Here is a 25,982-nt window from a genome sequence, read left to right as displayed (position 1 = left end):
GATTTTGTATAGGATAGGGAACAAGTGGAGCGACTGCCAGAGGGGTATATAAGGCAGGCAACTGACTTAAGCATGTATTAAAAAGAGGCAAAGTAAGAGTTGGTACGATCAGAGGGGAGTAGGTTATAATTATCAAGGCAAAGACATGATGGTTTTTAGTGGTTTCAGGTTAAGAGTACATGATCCTGCAAATGTTACAGAAGGGACATTGGCAGGATTGTGAGTGGGACTAAGTAGGGGTGTGAAAGAGAGAGTTGGCTTAAGGTTGACATCTTGATAGCTGATAGAGGAATGGGATAGGGCAGTGTTGGCTAACCTTGACACTCCAGCTGTTATGGAACTACATAACCCAGCATGCACTGCTACAGTTTTGCTATTAGGGCATGCTAAAACTGTGGCAGGGCATGCTGGGATATATAATTCCACAACAGCTGGCGTGTCAAGGTTAGCCAACACTGGGATAGAGGATAGAAGACTTTGGTGGAGGGAAAGACGATGAGTCTTGTTTTCGAGATGTTAAGTTTGAGGAAGATGGACGATGAGAGGTCACGGGAAGAGAGTAAGTTTGAATGTCATCAACATACAGGTGGTATCAGAAGCCGAATGAGTTAATGAGCGCTCCAAAACCATAAGGGAAAGGGACCAAGGACAGATCCTTAGGGAAGATTGGAAACTGGATGGGAGCTGTTCAAGAAGGGAAATAGGAGCAAAAAGAGCTTAAGTGATTATACGCAACCCACTCAAGGAGCTTGAAGAAATATGCAAGGAGAAGATGAGGCAGTAATTAGAGAGAGCAGCAGGTTCAAGGGAGGGTTACTTGAGAATGGGGACATAATGGCATATGTGAAGGATGAGTGGAAGATATCAGAGGCAGGGATTGGAGGAGGTGAGGGGCATGGGGTCAATAAGGCAAGTGGAGAGAGAAAAGGAAGGTTTGGGCTTGAGGCAGGGAGGAAGGAAAGCAAGTGCAGTAAGCCAGGTTAGGGGTGGAGCAAAGATTGATATTTTGTCTGATCACAGAATTTTTGGATCACATGGCAGCATTAGCACAGTGGGATGATGCCTGCATAAACATTCAGATCTGATGGAATTTACTGTCCTGGCTGACATCTGATGGCTTTCCATGAAATAATGATCAAAATCTCTTTTGGGCTTATACATCCTGTGAGTTGCAGCCAACTAAGTCATCACTGACCTTTTTGATCAGTCAAAGTTATTGCATGTTTGGGCAACTGTAGAAACAATTAGAATTTTTTTGAAAAGGCAGCGAAAATTCTAAGCAACCTCTTTTTTTTGCATTATATTTTCAGTTACAATATTGAAGCCTGTACAAAACTATAACCACTTCATCAACATTGTTTATTTGCAAGTTGTCACAAATCAAGGAGGTTAAAAAAAATGTTCATTTATGAGGCAGAGGATAGAGAGGCCATGCTTGAGAAAACAAACAGCAAAGAAGGGGCTTTCTTATATAATTCAATGTGAAGAGGCTGCACATTTTCCTTAAGTTCAGTCATAAAAAACAGCCTCTAAATTAATTTGGAAACACCATGTCACTTATTCCAAAATGCCTCCTAATTGCTCCAAGATTCCACCACAAGCTAATCAGACCACCCACTTGCCATACAATACACCCACATGCCCTCAGACCTTAGCAAGCACTCAAATCTCATTCTGTGTGTGCAACTGGGACCTACTGAAATGCCATAACTATATAATTTGTTGCCTAGTATTGACTTATCTTCACTGTCAGCGCCTACAGAAGAAGGACACATAGTGTCCTCATACACATCAGATATCCCGCATGACTGAAATGCTCAGATTAGTAGCATACCCTATTTTTCATTCGATATTGTGTCTTTGTTGCATGGCAGACAGCAAAAAGCTGTTCACAATATACCAAAGACACTAGGCTACGACATAAACCACACAGAAAATGGTTTCTACAGACATACAAAGTGGCAGATGAAGTACAGTACATGGTGTGAGGAAAAGCTGCGGCTGCTCATATCTGAGCCTTTTTTACACATATTTGGACTCAGTTACACACAGATGTACAAATGGTGCCAGCCCAAGATGTCTGTGTATGCTAGCAAAGCAGTTTTCTACCTTCCAGTTATTTTATGTGATTAAAATGCATATTTTGAATGAGAAAACACTTGGCGCAAAAGTAGCAGAGAGGCGCTATTTGTTGCGACTGAAACCACAATATAAAAGGGCACATCTGCAGTGTAGTATACACTACACTCCCTACTCCTACTTTGATCAGATTTGCTGTGGGAAGCAAACTCACATTATGAAAGGCGATTGCTCCTGTTAATTCTTAAGCTTTGCTTCATAGCATAAAACTTAAAAATAAGCATGATTGGGAGCATAAAGCTGGGCGCTGCAAGTGAAAGACCACCGTGCCGCCTGTTTCTACATATGACTGACAGTCTAAAGGGAAATGTCAATAGTGAGACAGTAGAAGTTCATGGGACTGTAGAGCGTGCAGATGGAGGAGTATCAAATCAGGTTTCAAAGATTTAAGGTTAGGACACAGAGGGGTCAATTTTCTAAAATTACTGGGTTTTTTTTTTTAGAAGTGGAGATGTTGCCCATAGCAACCAATCAGATTCTAGCTTTTATCTTCTAGAAGGTGCTAGTTAAATGTTAAGTAGAATCTGATTGGTTGCTATGGGCAACATCTCCACTAAACTTTCATTTTAGTAAATATACCCCAGAGTCTGTTGAGTAGGAAGTTCCTTTGTGGGGAGCACCATGGCATTAAAATACTTTTTGTTACTGCATGATCAACATTACACAATAAATTGCCGCTGCTGCCCCAACTGTGGAGTTTGTATATTCTCCCTGTGCTTGTGTGGGCTTCCTCCTGGTGCTCTGTTTTCCACCCACAATCCAAAAATATACTGATAGGTTAATTGGCTCCCAACAAAAATTAACCCTAGTGTGTAATGTGTGAGCATTTAGGGAACATATATTGTAAGCTCCACTGGGGCAGGGATAAATGTGAATATCTGTAAAGCGCTGCAGAATTTGTGTGTGCTATATAAATAACTGGTAATAAACTAAAAAATTGCTTGAAAAATAATAAAAAACTAATGTTTCTTTTAAATGTAATTTTTTGGAATACCACACAGCTGTATTGGGTTAAGTTTATTTCACACAGAAAAGACTACTACTGCCAAATCTCTTACATTCTTAACATTATACTGTTTGTCCTTTTCCTGTTTAAGGTTAAGATGGCAATGTATGTTTCTTGCAAAGTAACAAGTGGAAATATTTCATGATGTACAGCTATAAAGCACTCTACATCCTTAAGAAGTGTTAAATTTCTCTCTTGGTCTAAATAAACTGTATTGCTGTCTTCCCCTTGCTTATGGCCCTGCAATTCATGAGCCTTACCGGTTAGTTCGCCATCTAGTTTGTTAGTAAAAAGCAAGAGTAAAAACTGGAAGCAAAATAATTCACTTGTCTGGTAGCATAAACAATGGAAAACAGGAGCTCCATTAATATTATGCTATATAAATGAATATTTACACAATGTCACGTAATTCTGCTAAAAACATATGTTTTTAATTCCATTAAAATGGTTATGGTCTACAAATGTTCTCAAGTTAAACAGCTTTGAATTTAATTTGGCATATATTAGAGAATTATTTCCTCTACAGTTAAAGTAGAAGTGTAGACTTGAACATGTTGTGGAAACCAAGTGCTGGAGTGGCCTGGTGATTTCTGTAAATTTAAAGCAGAGGTAAGCAATCCATGTTCCTCAGCTGTCATAATGGTTGGAGATCCATTGGTTGTCTGGATTTAAAGAGACAGTAAAAGTTGTTTAAGAACTGCTAAATGTGGTAACAATCAGCATGTTTAGTTGTATGCCACCTTCTGCATTTGGGTCCTGCTGTTGGAAAATGAGGATACCTCAGATTTGAATGTTGCAAGTACTTAGGTTATGTTTCCCACCATGCACAAATACAAATCTCCTCTAAGTGCAATTTATCATCACTCAGGACCACATAACTATATTTTCCTGTAAAACTGTGCTTGTTCTAACTTCATTCATAAACTAGGGAGGACATAGGAATCGGCTATTACATCTCAGTTTTCTTGATTTGAATGTTGTCATTATGGGTGTTTGTGATTTATATAAAATGACTTATCTGCATCAAAAGCCACTTGGTTTGTACAAAAGTTTGTACAGAAGACAGCTGGTTGAAAGTATAGGATGACTCTTAAAAAAGGCATCTTCTGACCACTCATTAAAAAGCATTTTTATAGTGGAAGAGTGACTAATGCCATCTGCTAACCACTATTAATGTGCTCATTTCATCCTTTATTAAGTACTAGCTGGGATATCCGTCATTGCCCGGGTTGAAGACTGGACCCTGAAGTACACCTGCAGTCTTTATTTGTTTACATTGTCCTCACCTAGAACCCCATTCCATTGATCCTGAAAAGAACTCCACTGTTTGCTAACATGCATGCAAACAGTGGCGTAACGACTGTGGGTGCAAGGGATGCGGCTGCTATGGTCCCCAAGCTGACTCTGTTGCCCGCTGCTCCCAGTCAGGCACAAAAGTTGGGCTGGTCCAGTCAGGGCGGTTGAGGGGGGGCCCAGGTGTCAGTGATGTTAATTGCAGCTGGCGCACTGGCAGGCAGTCATGGAGAGACAGCGCCACTGGTCACGAAGCAATCTGAGCTCTTGGACCTGCAGCCAATCAGCAGTGGCGGCTCCTGATTGGCTTCCGGTCTGCAAGCTCCGATTGGCTCACGACCGTCACCAGATTCTAATTGTGCCGGCGCTGTTTGGCCATGTCTGCTGCTGCCTGCCGTTGCGCCAGCTGTAATTAGGCTGCCCGACCCCAAATTCACCCCTGCTGGCTGTTGATGCTAGCACATTTCCACAATAATAGTGCAAGACCTCCCCAAACTGTCAGCACTCTAGAGGTTTTTTTTTTTGTTTTTTTTTATATTCTTGCTCTGTAAATGAATGATCCAAGGGATTTTTTAATTTCTAGATAATACATTTATTTTAGCTTGGTGTAGCAAGCTATGTACAGTGTTAGCAACTTCAAACTTGCTGAGTAATCTTTCTGTTAACCACTTTCCTGACATGGTCGCGTTGTTTGTGACCGTACCAGGCAGTGCGTTAACTGACCTAGTTGCAAACTATGCAACCTGCCAAAAATACTCAGTGGGCGGGGCCGGAAGATAAACTTCCAGCAGCCGCCACTGGCAGAGGGCCATTCTGGCCCCTCTGCATTTCTGCATCCTCCCCCAAGTGACTGCCATGCTGTCTGTGACTGCTGAATGGTCAACCACCCCCCAGTGCATACCATAGTCCTCTGAACAGCCACTGAGAAAATCAAAGTCGCGATGTTTACGATGTTCGGATACACAGTATTGATGAATGATATTAAAAATTAATGGTATGTGTTTTATTTTATTTTTTAAATCATGTTGGAAACAGTTTAAAATAGATGTTCTTGACCCAATTTAATCATAAAAAACAGACAATTTCTGAGCAGTTTTTAAAAACAACTTTTGCTAGTTGAGAGATTAAGACATTATACATGATGGGCAGCATAGTTGTTAGAATTCTTGACTCGCAACACTTTCAGTTTCCAAACAAGGCCCTATTAGTGTGGAGTTTCTATGTTCTCGCCATGTTTGTGTGGGTTTCTTCCGAGTGCTCCAGTTTCCTCCCACACGTTGAAGACATACTGGTAGGTTAATTGGCTTCTGACAAAAATTTACCCTAGTCTGTGTGTTTGTCCATGTGGTAGAGAATATAGGGCCTGATTCAGAGACTGGCACAATGCCGATATATAGAACACCTGGGTGTGCATAAATTAGCCATTGCGTTCTGCTGCGCAGCATAAGAGCGCACTGCGTGTCAGGAGAGCTGCAGTGTTTGCGGCCGGTCAGACTTGTCTTACAAGCTGCCCGATCTGCATCAATGGTACAGCTGTTTACGTTGTCAAACGTATATGAGAAGGCAGCAGTAGGCATCCCTATGTTCGGCTTTGCTTTGGAAGACATTAGCATATTTTAGCAGCTGCGATCCATGAGTGAATGCATTTGCGATTGCATTACCATCCATCACTGAATCAGGCTCATGGATTGTAAACTCTATTGGGAATTGGGCTGATGAATAACTAAATATTCTCTATAAAGCTTGGTGTAATATGTTTGCACTATATAAATAGCGGTCAAAAAATAAATCCGTATGTTTCGCCATGCTTGCCAATTCTCCTAGAATGTCTGCCAAAGTACAGACGGCTGTAATTGGAGTGACTCTCCCGTGCTTCAGAAAGTAGGACAGTCTCTCGCATGTCACCCTCTTCCTGAGTGAAGTGGATTGCTGGGATTTAAAGATTCACAATGAATCACATCAAAGTTGTGTGTCCACCCACTAGGAAATGTGGCATATCGCAGTTTTGAACAGTGGTGGTGGATCCACAATGAGGCAAATGCAGCACCACACTTGGCGGGCATGGTTGCCTCACCTGGGACTCTCCCGGAGACAGCTTTTTAAAAGTCAGGAAATATGTTCTTTACTGAACATTTATAGATTAATATATTGCTTCAAATTCTGTTATATTTGCCTCTTGTGACATATTACTGTTAAACAATGGTTTCACCTAAATACACAATGGGCCTGATTTTGATCTGTACAGTATTGCTCAGCTGCAGGGAAGCGGCTGTGCAATACTGTACAAGTAAAATGCAAATGCAGCAGGAGTTGTCTGTAGTAAATAGACTCATCTGCAATCCATGTGCAACGTCCGTAGTTGCTGCTTCGGATTTCCATCGCGACCACCGGTCACGATAGTCGCTGCCCTCGGCCAGTCTTCGACAGCTAAAGTATACTTTGGCTGTCGGAACTCTTCTGCCAGATCCAGAAAGTCAGTGTATGCCAAAGCAGACCATGGGCTCGGCACTCCTACAAAATGCTGCAACACCCCTGTTTCTAAAACGGTACTGTTCTCTGCCCCTGCTTTGACTCCCCAAATGCCACAGCATGTCAATCATGCTTTGGCTAAGGGGGAACTGCAAGCGATCACGCAGGTCCCATTCTGTGCAGACCCAGAACCATCAGATTTGTACATTAATCATTGGGTTGCGCACAAATCAGAACAAGGCCCAATGTACATTGTTATTTCCTAGGAAGTTAAAATTCCTGTGCTTTGTTTTATGACATAGCACATATGACCAATCTCATTTTGCATTATTCTGTTTTTATATTAATTAGAATTTAAGAGGGTTTTTTGGCCTGTTTTAATTTACCCAAGAATGTTTTATCCAGCACACAAAAAAACACAAAAAAATGAAGACAAATCATTCTGTGAAACAAATTGCTGAGCTTTTTAAAATACTTTTATAATGAGTCCCCTAACGCTCTTAAGAATTTTGGTACTTAATGGAAAAACATGTCTTGATTCATATCAAAATGTTTTAATAAACGTGATGAAGGACAGATATTCAATTAATGGTTGCTAATACAATGTGAAACCCAGGTACAACTTAATATGTAGATCCAGAAACATTTAAACATTCCTACCTCAGTGCCTGTCAGATGTAGGACTGACATTTTATAATGAACAAAGACGTATAAGTTCAGTACATATGTAGCTTGCATTATCCCATAGTGATATGTTATGCTAATACAGAAAATTAACTCTGAATCAATTTGCCAAGTTGTTTTTCTGGGCATAAGTAGTTTATTATGGTTCAATACAAAATTAATTATGTAGGAAAAATAAATAAATACTGTAATAAGCAGCGGCTCCTACCCTCTTGCATGAGGGGGGCTGCTGCTGGTCCGGCCTGCCTGGGTCCTGGCGTCTGTGAAATGGATGTGGCAGGCGCCTGGACCTATGCATGCACACAAGCGACCGTGGAGTGACTGGCAGGTAACGCTTCCATTGTCCTCTGCGTGATTGGTAAGCGCTTACATTGGGAAGCCACTGCCAGTCACAGTGTAGCCAGTGCAGTCACGGACTGCAACTGGTTCACTGAGGTGATGGATTTTACGGGGGGTTACCACAGCCCCTAGGTAAAATCCGCCACTGATTGTAACTTAAGACTATATAATTTGTGCCGAAAGCACAGAGACATAAACTATTATGTACTCTAAAAATGGAAATTACTTAAATTGTTTATTAGTATATACAATTGTTGTTGTTTTTTTTTAAAGCACAAAATTTGGACGGCTGTAATTGCAAAACCATTCTTTCTCCACTTATCCACAATAAAATGTATCATTGCAGAAATATCTGTGATAGCTGAAATTCTGCGATAACTGTAAAATAAAGTGATACGTATTACTATAAACTATGTGAAACGGATAATAACTACAGTACATGGGTGGTTCTGCAGATTTTAATTCATTTGCTACCATTTTCCATCCACAATACAGTATCCACTCTCAGGAGCACGTCTTGCGCACCGTGATTTGCTGCATATGCAGCAACGATGTAGCAGGACACATCTGTATTACCCAAACTCTAAGTTATTAAAAGAATTGAAGTCATACAGTAATGTATACAAAGATGCAACAAATATTAATGAGAGGCCTTGCTAAAAGAAATATATCAATTAAGTAAACTGCTCATTTTTGTAAAACCCTATGAAGGAGGTGGTTAATGACTTCCAGATGCACATCAATAAAGATATCCCCAAGAGAGCAACTGTTGGAGAAAGTAGGACTGCTCCGGGCACTTAAGACTACTTTGGTTATATTTAATCACTAATAAGAAATGGCCCTTTTACTCTAAACTGCTTCTAAGCAACGACTATCTGTTCTCCAGACTCTCCTATGTCTCAGAGGAGTAAGCAATCCGTTTGTGCATTAATATCGTAAAAACAAACAAGCAACTAAAACCCCTCTGTCAACAGTATCTTGTGTCACCATCCACAAAGCACCAACTTCACACAAACTATCATTAAAAAATACCAAACCGAAAAACTCTCTAATACCCCTTTCAGACATACCGAGAATCCTGGGAATTTGGCCTGCCTTAGCCAAATTCCCGGGTTGCAGCGTATGTCTGAAAGTTACCTACCCTTCCTACCGACCCTTCAATAGACCAGGGAAATTACCCTGCTTATGTCTGAATGTTGCTACCTGGGAGTTTACTACTCCCAGGCTGCACCAAGCAGCTTTTACATTGAGTTGGCAGCACAGAGCATCCTATAGGACGCTCAACGCTGCTGCTCACCACCCCCCGCGCCAGTGGCTGTGTGCAAAGAACCCCAGCTGCACACGGGAGACACCCGCCAGGGCTGGAGATCGCCGGCGGGTCTCTGCCACAGCGGGCCGCCCACACTCCCGCTGGAACCCCAGGGCAGATATAAATAATTTAATAATAATAAAATAAAATGGCTGCAGTTATTGGTCGGCTGCCTGCTGCATGATGATGATGATGACATCATCAGTGGCAGCCGGAGAGAAGATAGGTTAGGAAGGGCAGAGGAGAGGCAGGTAATATTAAAACCTAAAAAACCCGGCTTATGTCTGAATAGGGTCTACCTGGGAATTTCCCGGGTAGACGCTGTAGTGTGAAAGGGGGGTCTCGACCAAATACCCGGGAATTTGCACAGGATAAATTCCCGAGTCTGAGCAGGAAATTTCCCAGGTCGTATGTCTGAAAGGGGTATAACTTGGGGGTATATATACTAAAGTGCCTGTTTTTTAGAAGTGGAGATGTTGCCCATAGCAACCAATCAGATTCTACTTAAAATTTATCTAGCACCTTCTAGAAGATAACAGCTAGAATCGTATTGGTTGCTATGGGCAACATCTCCACTTCTAAAAACCCGCAATTTATTAAATATACCCCTTAGAGTGCGCTGTCGGTGTGTTCAGCCAAGAGCAAAGGATGAAAATATAAGAAAAATCAAAACATGTAGGATTAAAACAATGCATACTATGATGGTTCAGATGCAATGCAGCCTTGCAAATCCTGGTATAATCGTGTGACTGACAAATGAAGTCTTGCATGCAAAAAGACATGCTGTAATTGATGCTTTGTAGAATTTAACAGGAGACTGCCAGTCCTTATGATGGACTTTATTTTTTACCAGTTATTTATATAGCGCACACATATTCCGCAGCGCTTTACAGAGAATATTTCACCATTCACATCACTGCCTGCCCCAGTGGAGCTTACAATCTATGGGCCTGATTCAGACCCACTCGCAAGCGGCTGTCCGCTCGCATGTGTGTCGATGTTGTGCACTGCGCATGCGCACGACGGAGGGAGCTCCGTCGTGCGCATGCGCCAGACGCGACGAGCGAAGGACTTTCCTTCGCTCGTTGTGTCTGATCAAAGGGGGCGTGCTGTCGATGTTGATTGACAGCACGCCCCCTTTGGTGGGCGTGCCTCCCTGACGGGGGCGTTCCCAAGGGAACGCCTACCGTCAGAAGCCGGCCCACTGACATCACTAGTGATGTCAGTGGGAGTGATTTTGGCTCTGATAGAGCCAAAATCACTCTGGGCCTTGCGGTTGAAAAACTCAACCGCAGGCTCCGGCTCGCAGTGGCGATGGTCAAGACCATCGCGGCCATCAAACTGCACGCTTGTATAGGCTGTGGGTGGTGACCCACAGCTATACGAGCGTCCAGGAGGACGCTCCATAATTATGGAGGGCGGCCCTCATTCAGAGCGTGCGCTCTGCTCAGAGCGTACGGCTCTGAATGAGGGCCCATATTCCCTATCACATGCACACACACTAGGGTTAATTTGTGTTGGGAGCCAATTAACCTACCAGTATATTTTTGGAGTGTGGGAGAGAACCGGAGTACCCGAAGGAAACCCACGCAAGCACAGGGAGTATATACAAACTCCACACAGGTCGTGGTGGGACTTTAAAAATTAATTCTGTACAGCTATATTACGGGTGACACAGAACATTTGACAGAAATTTAGCAGACAGAAATATAACATTCATGCATCAAAAAGTGTGCTGTACAGTGTAGCTACCTACTGTTTATTAAATAGGTAGAAAATCCTGAAAAGCAAGCAACCTTACTAGATTCACAGCTGGGCAACATCTTCCAACGTGCTATTTAAGCACTTCATATGACATGTACAGGACAAAATGTGTTTAATTTAATGAACATTTTAATTACTGTTTTATGTATGCCCTTTTTATTATGACATTGTATTTATTGTGCAATTGTAATTTATTGATTAATATGTATCCAAGAAAACTCATTGTCCTGGAGATAATTATCAAGGTTTTTGGGGTTATAAAGCATTTGCTATTTATACTTTTTGGAAGATAGACCGTGCAATAGAACTTGTATGCTCATATGCAGAAGATGACCCACACCATTGTACATTTATACGTAATTGTACATATCATTAATTTTCATACACTGTACTTTTTTCAGATAGTACCTCCCACTTAATATTTTCTGATACATATCTTCTTGTAATTAAATATGTTCTATTATTTGTTCTTGAGTAAAGGAGGCATTTCTAATAAGAATTACCTATTCAAAGTGAAGCATTTCAATTATGATTTAAGCTTTTTAATGAAAATTAAGCTATATTTCCAGGTAAATCAAAGCATAACAAAGAAGCAACACTGTAAATGAGACTTTTTATAAATTATCTTCATACAGTCAGGTGCATAAATATTGGGACATTGACAGAATTTTCATATTTTGGCCTCTATTCACCACCACAATGGCTTTGAAATGAATCAAACAAGATGTGCTTTAACTGTAGACTTTCAGATTTAATTTGAGGGTAATTACATCCAAATCAGGTGAACGGTGTAGGAATTACAACGGTTTCTATATGTGCCTCCCACTTTTTAAGGCGCCAAAAGTGATGGGACTATCAACTCAAAAGCTATTTCATGGACAGGTGTGGGCTATTCCCTCGTTATTTCATTATCAATTAAGCAGGTAAAAGGTCTGGAGTTGATTCTAGGTGTGACATTTGCATTTGGAATCAGTTGCTGTCGACTCTCAATATGAGATCCAAAGAGCTGTCATTATCAGTGAAGCAAGCCATCATTAGGCTGAAAAATCAAAACAAACCCATCAGAGAGATAGCAAAAACATTAGGTGTGGCCAAATCAACTGTTTGGAACATTCTTAAAAAGAAAAAATGCACCAGAGAGCTCAGCAACACCAAAAGACCCGGAAGACCACGGAAAACAACTGTGGTGGATGATAGAAGAATTATTTCCCTGGTGAAGAAAAACCCCTTCACAACAGTTGACCAAATCAAGAACACACTCCAGGAGGTAGGTGTATATGTGTCAAAGTCAACAATCAAGAGAAGACTTCACAAGAGTGAATATAGAGGGTTCACCACAAGATGTAAACCATTGGTGAGCCACAAAAACAGGAAGACCAGATTAGAGTTTGCCAAACAACATCTAAAAAAGCCATTACTGGTTTGGAACACCATCCTATGGACAGATGAGACAAAGATGAACTTGTACCAGAGTGATGGGAAGAGAGGACTATGGAGAAGGAAAGGAACTGCTCATGGTCCAAAACATACCACCTCATCAATGAAGCATGGTGGTGGTAGTGTCATGGCGTGTGCATGTATGGCTGCCAATGGAACTGGTTCCCTTGTATTTATTGTGACTGCTGACAAAAGTAGCAGAATGAATTCTGAAGTGTTTCGGGCAATATTATATGCTCATATTCAGTCAAATGCTTCAGAACTCATTGGACGGCGCTTCATAGTGCAGATGGACAATGACCCTAAGCACACTGCAAAAGCAACCAAAGAGTTTTTTTAAGGCTAAAAAGTGGAATGTTATGCAATGGCCAAGTCCATCCCCTGATCTGAATCCGATTGAGCATGCATTTCACTTGATGAAGACAAAACTGAAGGGAAAATGCCCCAAGAAAAAGCAGGAACTGAAGACATTTGCAGTGGAGGCCTGGCAGAGCATCACCAGGGATGAAACCCAGCATCTGGTGATGTCTATGCGTTCCAGACTTAAGGCTGTAATTGCCTACAAAGGATTTGCAACAAAGTATTAAAAAGTGAAAGTTAGATTTAGAATTATTTAGTTTGTCCCATTACTTTTGACCCCTTAAAAAGTGGGAGGCACATATAGAAACCGTTGTAATTCCTACACCGTTCACCTGATTTTGATGTAATTACCCTCAAATTAAATCTGAACCTATGCAATTAAAGCACATCTTGTTTGTTTCATTTCAAAGCCATTGTGGTGGTGAATAGAGGCCAAAATATGAAAATTCTTTCAATGTCCCAATATTTATGCAACTGACTGTATATGGGCAAGTACTATACAACTATTTTATATCAGGCTTGTTACACTAATAGCTCATGGGTTACAACTCTGGGCACACTCTATTCTGGCTTGGCTCCTTTGTACAGAAAGAAGGTAAAGAGAACTACAGATGTAGCCATCTACATTGTTGCCGCAATGCGTACACGCAGGCACACGCTTCGCGCAGCTCTCGTCAGGCTGCTACTAATCGCGTGGGTGTTCACCCCATTGAAGTCTATGGCGTGCACATGCATATGCACGTGCACCCCATAGATCCGGGCACACTAGTCGCGCCACCCATGCTGCGATGCGCTAGCATTGTGGGATAGATAAACGTGTCTACATCTGTCATCTCATTCCACCACCTGTCCCACATACTTTTGTCTTTCTTAATCCATTTTGGCAGACTCTCCTGTGTCCTAGTACACTAAATGGAAAGATAGCATCTGTTAACAGAGATTTGGTGATTGGAAAGTAGAGATACTGTACAAAACACACACTAATAACATATAGGTTGACATTCAAGTCACAGCACCTGAAAACAGTGTCTTGCATTACAAAATATTATTGCATGACATAAAGACGTGTTTGTTTTTTTTTGGTGGAGTCACCGTGTCTAATTTATGGTTTCACTTCTGAATTTTCTTACCTTGACTGTCTCTGTTGCATTTGGTGCAGTCAATGTGTAGATACCATTTGATGTTAATCCTGATTTATATGCTTCTGCGCAGTCTTTGAAAGTTATTTGCTCTTCTTTGGTAACACATGGTGGTATGGGTAAAAAAGGGAAAGCAATTGTATAGATCAGTAACAAATAAACAGAATAATTTAAGTACATTTCCGGGCAACATCACAATCCTCCTCTAGCCATCCACTACTATGGATGAGACTTTCAATCGGCAAATAATTCTTTTTGCAGTGGTTGTAGAGAAAAGGGACAAATATAGTGCATGTTCTTCCACTGACGACATCAACAGTACAGGTATGGGAGGTGTACTGCATCATAGAATGCTTCAGGATATATATATATATATATATATATATATATATATAATTTTGTAAATTAAATTGAAATGTTATATTTAATAAAAACAATGGTATGTAAATTTAAGCAAGGTGCTACGTTTATCAAATACCATATTTTCCACAACTTTTTCAGATATTTGGATGAATATGTAGTCAGCCCAATAGCAAAACGTATATATTCACAAATAAGTTATTGTGATTAGAAATGCTTTTCTGTAGTTAACAAATATCTGCTGAAAATCTGATAAATAAAATTTAGATGTTCATTTACAAGACATTTTATTTTGTTTACCATTAACATTTAAGTAATATACAAGAGATATGGACATAACCAGTAGACCTTATAGAAAAATAAATTGTTGGTTTGCAGACTGTCTACATCTGATAATGGAATTAAAAGGGCTAAGGGAAAGATTATGGTGTTGATGGAGAAATATGGAATGTGACCATTTTTTCCTGCTGTCACTTTCCCGAGCAGAGTGTCAAATTTATAAAGGATAATATATACCCAATGTCTACATAGGTGCTGTGGATATGCAGTTCAACTTAATGTTTTTTGGCATCAAGGTCATTGTGAAATCAGATAATGTTCTTATTCTATTATTTTTTTGTTGCAAATAAATACCAATATCCTTCAGGGCACAATGTCAATTTCTATATTTACTACCCATCTGTTTCTGGAAAGTATTATGTTCTTAAGTACGTGATCCAAAATTTAAGAACTCTTAAAATAACAGATTTGTTATTGTGCTAAGCTAATCTTGCTTGGTATTTTTCCAAAAAAATACAACTTCTCAGTCCAAAACTTTGTTTTCACCAAGCAATTTATTTAATATTTTCTACAGCGCTTTTCATTGAAACCCATAGTTACAGGGAATATCAAAGCAGAATATATATATATATATATATATATATATATATGTGTGTGTAGACTGCACATAGAGTAATTTATTATATTATTTTTGATGGTTGTGCTGTTAAATATTAAGTTTAATACCTGTGGCTGTGTTGTTTTTGTAGGCATGTAGCCATCTATCACTTTATAGAGCAGTATGTAAATGAAAAATTATTATATTGTGCAAGACATTTAGGTCCAGCATCATGTACACTAAAAGAATGTGCTTTAATTAATTTACAAGTAAAAGTTCTCCAGCTACTATTAAACGTTACATTAAAATCTCTAACCTAATCCGATTATATCAGTTTATATAGTATTACTTGTAAAAATTCTTAGACTGTAAGATATCATGAGCAGGGCCTCCCAACCTCTTGTTCTCACCTTGCAGTATTTCTACTTCAGTGACCCTGATCCTTTCTGTTCACTCCTTCCATGGCACTGGGTCATTGAGTACTATTGTTATTTACTATTTTACTTAATTGTGTATGTCTCATTGTTTCTCTGATTTTGTCCCCTAATACTGTCATTTTAATTATATTGAATTGCATGAATGCATAATTAGAATATAAATAATACATAAAGGGAAAAAAATGCTGTAAATGAAGGAGGATAATAGCTGTCTCCAAGGAAGTCTTGTGCTGTATACTGGTCACATAAAACACTGAGTTCGACCATATTTGTATCACTCACATATTAGGCCACAATAAATATAGATTTATATACTGTAGATCTGTGGACATCTCTTATGGAGCATACACACGGTACAATCTGTACCACCAACAACTTGAAAGATATCTGTCAAAAGATCTTTCAGTGGAGTCATCCTGCCACATCTCTGAACAGGCAAAGTTGATGATATAATCCAAGTTGGCCTGTATGCATGGACGATGAAAGATCTCTTTATTGTCCATGCGATAAAGAGATCTTTCATTGTCCATGCATGCAGGCCAACTTGGACGATATCATCAACTTTGCCTGTTCAGAGATGTGGCAGGATGACTTCACTGAAAGATCTTTGAAAGATATCTTTCAAGTTGTTGGTGGTACAGATCGTACCGTGTGTATGCACCGTTACATTGCTCCTAAACTACAAACAGGCTCTTACAGTTTTCTTTTAATTTCTACATGTTTTGCTTAAGAAATTATTCTGCCATTAGTGGATTGTTTCTAAACTGTCCCTAGGTGCCCAGATCGTTTATGTAAAGGGTTTGTCTCACACACTCATACCTATTGGAGGTTCAATCCTAGTTAATAAATCGTGCACAGTCTCCATTAAGTCATGCTGCTGTTTTTGTAGAAGGGAGTTATTTGCAGATGCTGTAACCAGCTGTTTTTCAAGCTCTTCAATGATAGAGTTTTGTCTGAGTACCAAGTCTTGTAGTTTATCTTTTTCTTCCTTTATTGACTGTAGTTGCTGTGTGTGCTTATCCTCCATACCTAGGACTTTCTTCTCCAAATAGCTGAGGAAAGAATGCATATTAGCAGAACACCAAAGCGCGAAATATGACTACTATATATTTCCTGTTTATTGATAGTATGTAATTTAGCAGTACTGTTGGAGTTCTGAAAGTAAACCCATAATTTTAACAGAGTGGGTGCAATTATTTTGTGGGCTAAACCAATATTTGCGAGAATTCAGTATATCAATTCACTAGGAACCATTGATGATACTCTGATTATTTTTTCTTTTCTTTTTAATGTTTTTAATCTGAGCCAAAGCTTCCACATTGTTTTTTTTATAAACGAATCGCATCTGGGTATACAACTGAATGCCAATTTAATGCCATCTCATGTGTTAGTAAGTTTGTTTTCAGAGAAACAGAAAGAAAAAGACAGTGGGGAGTTTGGTTTGAACTTTTATTGACATTAGACCTCTCATCTATTTATCAGGGCTACTCATGATCCAAAAAGATAGAGAATGTCAATCGAAAGCATTCATTGACAATGGAAATTGGTTAAAATCCTTTTCTGACGTATAAACTTGGCAAAAGTGTAAATTTTACATTTAAAACATTTTTTCATATTTTCTCCAGAATTATTTTGATTTATAGGAAATTTCTATCAAAAAATAATTTTCATGTTGTAAGCTATACTAGATTTGGGGGGTTGTATTTGTTTTTTACATTTTATTGCCCATTTTTTTGCATTATATTTAATTGAGTGTATTTACTAAAAATTTTGTGCCAGCCCAATTTGCTATCAAAAATTGTAATATTACAGTAAATTTTATTACTATATGCAAAGGTTCTTAAAAACAAAATGAATACAATAATAATCAATGCTCTAAAGTAAATCAATACATATCATATAACCTGTATAACTGATAGGCACAAAAGACCAGGGAAAACAGAAAGAGTTTTCCTATCTGCACTCACAATGAGACCAGGGAAACTGACATACAAGATTGCATAATCAAATATCGTCAAAGAGAAAAGATATAATAATGTAGTAAAGCTACATTACGGAATTACTGTTGAATATATATATAATTTTGACTGCATTTTAGGACATTTGTGGTACATATGTGCACAGAAAATTAAAGCTGAAACCCCTCCATTTAAATATGTTCTCTTTAAAGCTTCTTATATTGGAAACCTTGGTATGTTAATTTATTCCACGTTAAGTTGAACGGATGGATACGTGGGAGTGACAGTTATTACAACTGTGAACATGATAGTAAAACAACATGTTTAAAGTTGTACAGTACTACCGATCCAGTTAACATGCTGTAAGTTGCTTGTTGATATGTCAGCACCTGCATTCTGGGATCGACATAGTCATTGTAACAGAGTTGGGCACTTTGAGAATTTTGTAGGCCAATTTCCATTTAAGTTTTAAGGATTCTGCAACACAATACGAACATTTAAATTGTGTTTCCTGCTTTGCAAAAACAGCACTTCTCACATCTCTTTCAGTTAGACTAATCAGGGCTGTAATTTTTTAAAAATGATGCAAAATTTAGGTATTTTGCAAAGAAAAAAAATCTACAGTTTTGTTTATCTTTATCACTTATTATTTGTGTGATTCATTTAATGAACAGTAGTCATTTAAGTGTCTTGTTTAACAGTAATTTCTTGATCCAGAAGTAAGTTGCAGGAGTTTAGTTTATTGATTGATCTTACTAAAACTGTTATGTTGCACTCTTTAGTATATTATTTTTCAAGAACTTGAAAGGTGACAAAACCTTGTTAGTTGTCTAGTCAGTCAGCACTTGGTATTTATTACTTTCTATATATAACTGATGTAGCTACTGGAATGTTAAAAATGTTCACTAACCAAACACATATGGAAGCCCAGATAATGTGGTTTAACCCTGGCATTAAGAACCCTTTTTTTCAAGTTGATGCTGATTAAGTCAACATTATTATCACATCTTTATTTTGTCAAGTCATATTTATTTCAGATGTGAGTCCTGCAACAGTCAGTGGTATGCAGTAATGACAAATAGGGGTTGCTAGAGGGGCAAGATGCTGATACTCCGACCCAGATAGGGAAACACTAGCTAGTTTAAGGGGATCAGCATGCATACAGCAAATGGACACTACTCATCATTGAGCAATAAATATAAGTTCATATAGTTTCTGACTGAAATATGACCATAGACACCCACTGCTGATTTCATAATAAAACATTGCCTGTAGCATCAATTGTATGTTATAGAGATAACTGTAGGATACTCAGGATGTTTTAAGGTCAAATGAAAGTTACGTTTTTCGTGAAGATCTGCCTGAAGATCAGGATCTGGTCAGGTGACAAAGTGCATAGGTGCTCTCCATAGGCCCTAAGCTTAGTAGAACCTGTTCTTTACCCCATTTATTGCAGATTGTATTGTGATCATTTGACAATGATTGCTGTGCATGATTTAGTTTACATTTTGTTTTGTTTTTTACTCTTCAGTAAAGTACTTACATTGGGATGTAGTCTGGAACCCAAAGCTCTAAATGCCGACCGCCGGCTTCCAGACTTTCTAATCCTGGCGTGGTACTAATGACAGGTGTCAAAAACTCGACGCCTGTCATTAACCATACGCCAGAAGACCGACGCCCGGCATACCGGACGAAGGTAACCCGGGCGCGGACAGCCGCGGGGGGGGGTTAGGTTTATGGCTCCCAGGGGGACTTAGGGTTAGGAACCCCCCCCGGGAGGGTTAGGTTCAGGCTAGGGGAAGGGGGGGTTAGGTTTTAGGTACCCCCGGGGGGAGGTTAGGGTTTCTTATTCAGTCATCATTGTACAGTATATCTTATTAATATTTAATTCATCTCCTATTAAGGTCCTGTTTGCTTTAAGACTGGTGGGTAGATGTATGAAGCAGTTAAAAAGAGTTGAGAAGTGTGCCAGTGGAGTTGTTGCCCATGGCAACCAATCATTTTTGAGTTGCAATTATCAAGTACATTCTGTAAAATAATAGGAGCTGATTGGTTGCCATGGGCAACTTCTCCACTGGCACACTTCTCCGCTCTTTTCACTGCTTTATACAATCTAACCCAATGTTCTTGAGCCAGTTCTTCTGAAATCATATTTATAACTTGACACCACTGGTAAATTAAGTTTGTTATACATTTTAGACATTCATTGGCTGGACATGTTACTAGGAAACCACATTGGATCTAGATTAATATAGTTCAATATTTGTTTACCTTGCAGTCTACTCATCCACCTTCTATCACACTGCATAAATATTCCAGGGACGGGATGTATTAGACAGAGAGAAAGAGAATAATATGTCATTGTGTCTGTGGAAATGCTTTTTTATCTCCGTCCTGAGGAAGAACCCCTGAACTCTGGCACAATTGCTGTTTTATGAAAACAGATGGTATTTCCTCTATTGATCACTGGGGAAATGAGCATGATCACAGTAATAATCACCTTGCTAAAAACATTGTGTATGCCTGTTTGCACACCAGTGGCGCACAGTGAATAGACATGTGTTAAAGGGACACTACTGCACTGTTCAAAACAAGTCATTTGACAATGCATACTTGATGAATGACAAAGTGAACAGCTCGAATAACTGCTTATATTTCAAGATAAAAGTATTTTTATTCTTGTTCAGGCATCACTTCAAATGTCTAATAAATATAAGCAATTGATTATACTGTACACATTAAGCAAGGAAACTCAATTAAGAGGCAAATTTAATTTGAAAGTAATCTAATTCCATTTTAAAATGTTAACTGAGTGCAGTTCTAGAATAATTCAAAACATTGGATATTTGTGTAAAGGATTCAGCCAACTTCTTATTTATGGTGCATACACCCGGTCAGATTTTCTTTCAGATTTGAACAATAGCGATTTAAAAAATCATTCAATCATTCATATCTGAAATAAAATCTGACATGTGCCTACAACGATGAACGATGCACGCTCCTGTTTGTCAGATAACGATATCTGACATCTGATGTGTTTGCAGTCAGATTTGGTCAAATTTAATACAGGCTGAAATCGTTCAATTGTTCAAATCGTTTGTAAAATCGTTCAGTCGTTCATCTGACATCTGACCGTGTGTATGCACCATTATAAGGCAATAATGTTGTTATAGTATTTTTATTTCTCTCTTTATGAATGATGTGTACCTGTTCTTGTCTTGTAACTTGGTTATCTCACTTGTTTGATCTGATATTTGCTTTTCCAGTTTGTTTGTTGAAAATGAGTTTTCCAAAAGCTGAAGCTCCAGACGACTTGTTTGATTAAATACCTGTTAATAATTAAAAAACAAAAATTAAATATAATTGCCATTGCTTTATGTATACATTATCTTAATGCTCACTCACACATTAGCATTTAAAATGTACTTTGGTATGTTGTGTACTGTACATATAGGGCCTGATTCAGACCCACTCGCGAGCGGCTGTACGCTCGCAAGTGGGTCGATGGTCTGCACTGAGCATGCGCACGACGGAGGGAGCTCCGTCGTGCGCATGCGCCAGACACGACGAGCGAAGGACTTTCCTTCGCTCGTTGTGTCCGATCAAAGTGGGCGTGCTGTCAATGTTGATTGACAGCACGCCCCCTTTGGTGGGCGTGCCGAGGGCGTGCCTCCCTGACGGGGGCGTTCCCACGGGAACGCCTACCGTCAGAAGCCGGCCCACTGACATCACTAGTGATGTCAGTGGGAGTGATTTTGGCTCTGATAGAGCCAAAATCACTCCTGAGCTTGCGGTTGAAAACCTCAACCGCAGGCTCCGGCTCGCAGTTTCGATGGTCGCGATGGTCACGACCATCGCGGCCATCAAAATGCACGCTCGTATAGCCTGTGGGTGGTGACCCACAGCTATACGAGCGTCCAGGAGGACGCTCCATGAAAAAGGAGCCCGGCCCTCATGCAGAGCGTGCGCTCTGTTCAGAGCGTACGGCTCTGAATGAGGGCCTTAGTCCCTTTGTGAATATGCTGTAAATATTATACACCTTCAACTGAAGGGACCAATTGGGATCAATATCTTAAAGCTAATGTAGGTTTTTCTCGATTATGGACAAATGCACCGGAGCCATTTAATTACAGATTCCTGACCAACACAGAGGCAGCAATTTATGCTTATTTCTGCTGGCAGTGCCTGAGGGTGTGAGCAGAAATAAGCCTTAACTGCTCGCTGGTTTATTGTGGGTTTTTAATTGAATGGAATGTTCTATGGCAGGGGTAGGCAATGTGTGGCACTCCAGCTGCTGCTCAACTAAATATCCCAGCATGTTCTATGGCAGGGGTATGCAATGTGTGGCACTCCAGCTGCTGCTCAACTAAATATCCCAACATGTTCTATGGCAGGGGTAGGCAATGTGTGGCACTCCAGCTGCAGTGCAACTAAATATCCCAGCATGTTCTATGGCAGGGGTAGGCAATGTGTGGCACTCCAGCTGCAGTGCAACTAAATATCCCAGCATGTTCTATGGCAGGGGTAGGCAATGTGTGGCACTCCATCTGCAGTGCAACTAAATATCCCAGCATGTTCTATGGCAGGGGTAGGCAATGTGTGGCACTCCAGCTGCAGTGCAACTAAATATCCCAGCATGTTCTATGGCAGGGGTAGGCAATGTGTGGCACTCCAGCTGCAGTGCAACTAAATATCCCAGCATGTTCTATGGCAGGGGTAGGCAATGTGTGGCACTCCAACTGCAGTGCAACTAAATATCCCAGCATGTTCTATGGCAGGGGTAGGCAATGTGTGGCACTCCAGCTGCAGTGCAACTAAATATCCCAGCATGTTCTATGGCAGGGGTAGGCAATGTGTGGCACTCCAGCTGCAGTGCAACTAAATATCCCAACATGTTCTATGGCAGGGGTAGGCAATGTATGGCACTCCAGCTGCAGTGCAACTAAATATCCCAGCATGTTCTATGGCAGGGGTAGGCAATGTGTGGCACTCCAGCTGCTGCTCAACTAAATATCCCAGCATGTTCTATGGCAGGGGTAGGCAATATGTGTCACTGCAGCTGCAGTGCAACTAAATATCCCAGCATGTCCTGCAGCAGTTTTAACATGAACTAACCGCAAAACTGTGGCAGAGCGTGCTGGGATTTGTAGTTCCGCAGCAACTGAAGTGCCACATGTTGTCTACTCCTCTTCTATGGCATTATCAACAGTCTTTTTCACAGTATCATTAAAAAATCATGTAAACCCTGAGCTGTAGCCCGATACCATGTGTTCTAAAAATTACAAGAGATTCCCTCTTATTATTTGTAATTAACAGAGTATATTGTAACAAAATAGTTTCACAGTAATTCCATTTAGACTCAATGTAGTTTTATTTTAAATGTACAGTTAGTTTATGTATAAATGGCTTGGCTAGCAAAGATCCAAACCAGAAACTACAGCATATTAAAATGATGGGTATTATGCTGTGTGACTTCATTATTGTAAATCATATCCTGAGGTATTTGCCTCCTGCTTAGATCATGCCCAGGAATTTTATTTATTTCATTGATGACAATGTTTCGGAAGGAAAACAATGCTTTGGACATTTGCAAAATATGCCTCATCATGCTGCATGCTGTTCTGACAATACTATTTATGTGACTATTACATGTACTTCTTTCATGTTGGACATGTTTCTGTTTACAGGAAAACCTAATTACTCATATCCGTCATGTTAAATATTACTTGAGGATATGATTTCACATTGCAGTGTCCTTGGGAGAACAGCTTTTGTGTCTTTTTTGCTTTTAACTGTGATCTCTCCACATTCTCAGAAAACCCAACAAAAGGTTCCAACTACGTTCTGAGAACTAGTAACTGGTGATATTCGCTGTACACATGCACATGTTAGATTTATTAAAGTACAGTAGCCAGAGTCAGACCTAACCAATTTGATGCCCTAGACAAGATTGCCTGGTAAAAATGTGGGACCTTTTGCGCATGCCTTTGCATCTGAGAAGTGGGCCTGGCTTCACCAAATGGGAGTGGCTTTGTCACAGTGGGTGACTTGGGAGGCAGCGGGTGTCAGTGTCTCAGCCATCAAATCTCTCCCCATTGTGTCTTCATTCGTCAAATCTCTCCCCCTTGTGTGTCTCCAGCAATCTAGTCCTCAGTCTATCTCTTTATCAAGCACTCATCATTTACTTACCTTTGCTGACTTCCCTCTGCTTCTCTCCTCCACAGAGCGTTAAGAATGATGCTAAAGTGACCTTAGGTCACATCAGCATCACACTGATGGAAGTTGCAGGAGCTGTATGATCGGTGCTGGGGTGCACAGGCTTTCTGCTGCTTGTCGTATAATATGACAGGCAACAGTGCAGCAGTTTCGGAAAGCCTGTACATCCCATGGGAGGACAACCACTGTTAGCCGGGACTTCTGAAATCTACAGCCGACACAGCAGAGCTTAGATGTCCAGATGCCCCTATACTACATATGCCTAGGGCCGGCTCTGATAGTAGCTATGTAATATATATTAGCATTAAGACATAGTAGACAATGTTTGTGTTCAAGTTCATTTTATCCTATTTGTTTTACCCAACCAATCAGTTAATATTATCTCTACCTCAGCCAATTTGCCTCAAGTTCATCCCTGTAATTTTTGAAAGTAGTAGCTTATCCAATTTGTGCGTTTAAGTATCTACTATTTTCTACTATTTTTAAAATACGTTGATATTTATTGCAACTTTTGTATTCTTCTTTCTAAATAGAGTTTATGAATGTTCACAAAGCAATTATTAATAGAACCTCTCTAAGAACTCTGACAATTTAGAACTGCATTAAGAAATATTGAAGAATCTTTTTTAACGAATTGATCTGCCATAGATCACATTGATCATAGAAAATAAGAGTACCAGTTGCCCAGTCTTTTCAGCTGTTGATAGCGAAGATACACATTCACACACTCTAATATGTTACTAAACAATTAGTTTGATTGTCCAGTTTGTGTGTATTGGATGTTTGTTATCTCTTGTGTGAGAGGTGGCAGACGCAGAATGCAATGATTTCCTGTTCTAAAAAGACTTTTCAGGGGAATATTTGTGGCCACATTTCAGTACAGTATCTTGGCATTGTTATGTAAGTTTGGTTAGAAAGAGTTATGCATTTTCTTCCCTTGTATCTCTTTTTGAAATATACATTGATAGGATCATGTGCTTTAAGCACCTTTTGTTGATTTTTGTTTTCTTTTTCTCTACTGTAAATAAAAGTACTTGCCTAATTTACATTGGTCATCTTGAAACTTATCTAAGCATAATTTGGCCCCCACCATTGTATCATCCACCTAAAGTCAGTTATTTACAAAATGACCAGTGTGAGTGAATTTTTACGTCATGGATTGTAAAACCCCTGATGTCAGCAATTGACAGGAAGTTGGGAGCCAGACAGGACTGCTTACAATTACCTTCTCTCTGAAGGGCTTTTAGCAGCAGATGAAGATTAGACATGGTGTTCAATTTACAGCATAAAACTCTTTAGAGTCCTTTTATTAAAGAAGAAAAAAAGCTTAGAAAAATTAACTTATTCTTTAACAATTAGTCATAAGTATTTTAACCATCTGTTTTTCTTACTGTCATAACTGCAAAGCTCCAGGCATTTATTTATTTTTAACTGCGCACATTTCCCTTATTTACACACATTTATGACCCAGTTGTGTATGTTCTCGCCCTCTGAAGCATTTAACCCTATCCATGCTAGAGGTGTGTACTAACACTAACTCTTTTGGCCAGTTTGATTTATAGAGAACAGATATGCATTAGTCTGGCAGGCGTCTGATCCAGAGATTTATAGGAGCATTTTACAGACCAAGTGTTCTTCTTGTGTGGGTTGAGGGCACACACATATTTTACAGAAATATCACAAAGATTACATGACCTGTATTGGAAAACGTACAGTATTTTATTGTTTTTTGTGCGGGTCAGATGTGACACATAAGAAACTTACATTTGTCTTACATCTCCCCGAGTGTAAATCAGCACTGATATCATGTTAGCATACAGTTAAATATATTATAATGAAGCTTGTGTAGTGTATTACTTTACCTGGGCTTCAACATCAGTTAGCTTTCTTGTCTGTGCAGCTGTTTGGTTTAGTAGATTGGTCCCAATCTCCAGCATTATAGCAGTGTGATTCTGTACTGCGTTCTTTTGCATCTCTACCATCTCTTTTTTCATGTTGTCTTGAATGTAGTTCTCAAGCTGCCAAAGAGAGAGAACAAGAGGGGCTATGAAAATACAATAACAACTGAAAATAATTCAAATATGTTGCATTACTGCATGGACTAATTTGGTTGCCATTTTGCCTGTAGCTTTTGGGAAGGATGTCAATTTAACCCTTTACTGCTGTTTGAGTGAGTACTTCTGCAGCCTGGAGGC

The 25,982-nt window shown here is 39.7% G+C and overlaps 2 protein-coding genes across 4 annotated transcripts in view; one reads left to right on the top strand and one right to left on the bottom strand.

Moving 5' to 3' along the window:
• The window catches only part of MCPH1 (microcephalin 1), a 289,635-nt gene that overhangs the window by 132,242 nt on the left and 131,411 nt on the right, over positions 1–25,982 (top strand). The gene's annotated exons all lie outside the window — the stretch shown is intronic.
• Positions 1–25,982, bottom strand: part of ANGPT2 (angiopoietin 2) — a 50,757-nt gene that overhangs the window by 9,186 nt on the left and 15,589 nt on the right. Inside the window, exons 2-5 of one of the 2 annotated variants that reach the window (XM_088479749.1) lie at positions 25,650–25,805; positions 20,779–20,900; positions 16,433–16,665; positions 13,931–14,034 (exon numbers count right to left, since the gene is read on the bottom strand). In XM_088479749.1, the coding sequence (XP_088335875.1) occupies positions 13,931–14,034; positions 16,433–16,665; positions 20,779–20,900; positions 25,650–25,805 (615 nt within the window). The remainder of the gene's footprint in view (positions 1–13,930; positions 14,035–16,432; positions 16,666–20,778; positions 20,901–25,649; positions 25,806–25,982) is intronic. The other variant, XM_088479750.1, reaches the window with a different exon arrangement.

Source organism: Taudactylus pleione, unplaced genomic scaffold (assembly GCF_031769625.1).
Source record: "Taudactylus pleione unplaced genomic scaffold, aTauple2 ptg000244l, whole genome shotgun sequence".
Classification (NCBI taxonomy): domain Eukaryota; kingdom Metazoa; phylum Chordata; class Amphibia; order Anura; family Myobatrachidae; genus Taudactylus; species Taudactylus pleione.
The sequence above is the reverse complement of the archived record's forward strand: the minus strand, read 5'-3'. Positions and strand labels throughout refer to the sequence as shown.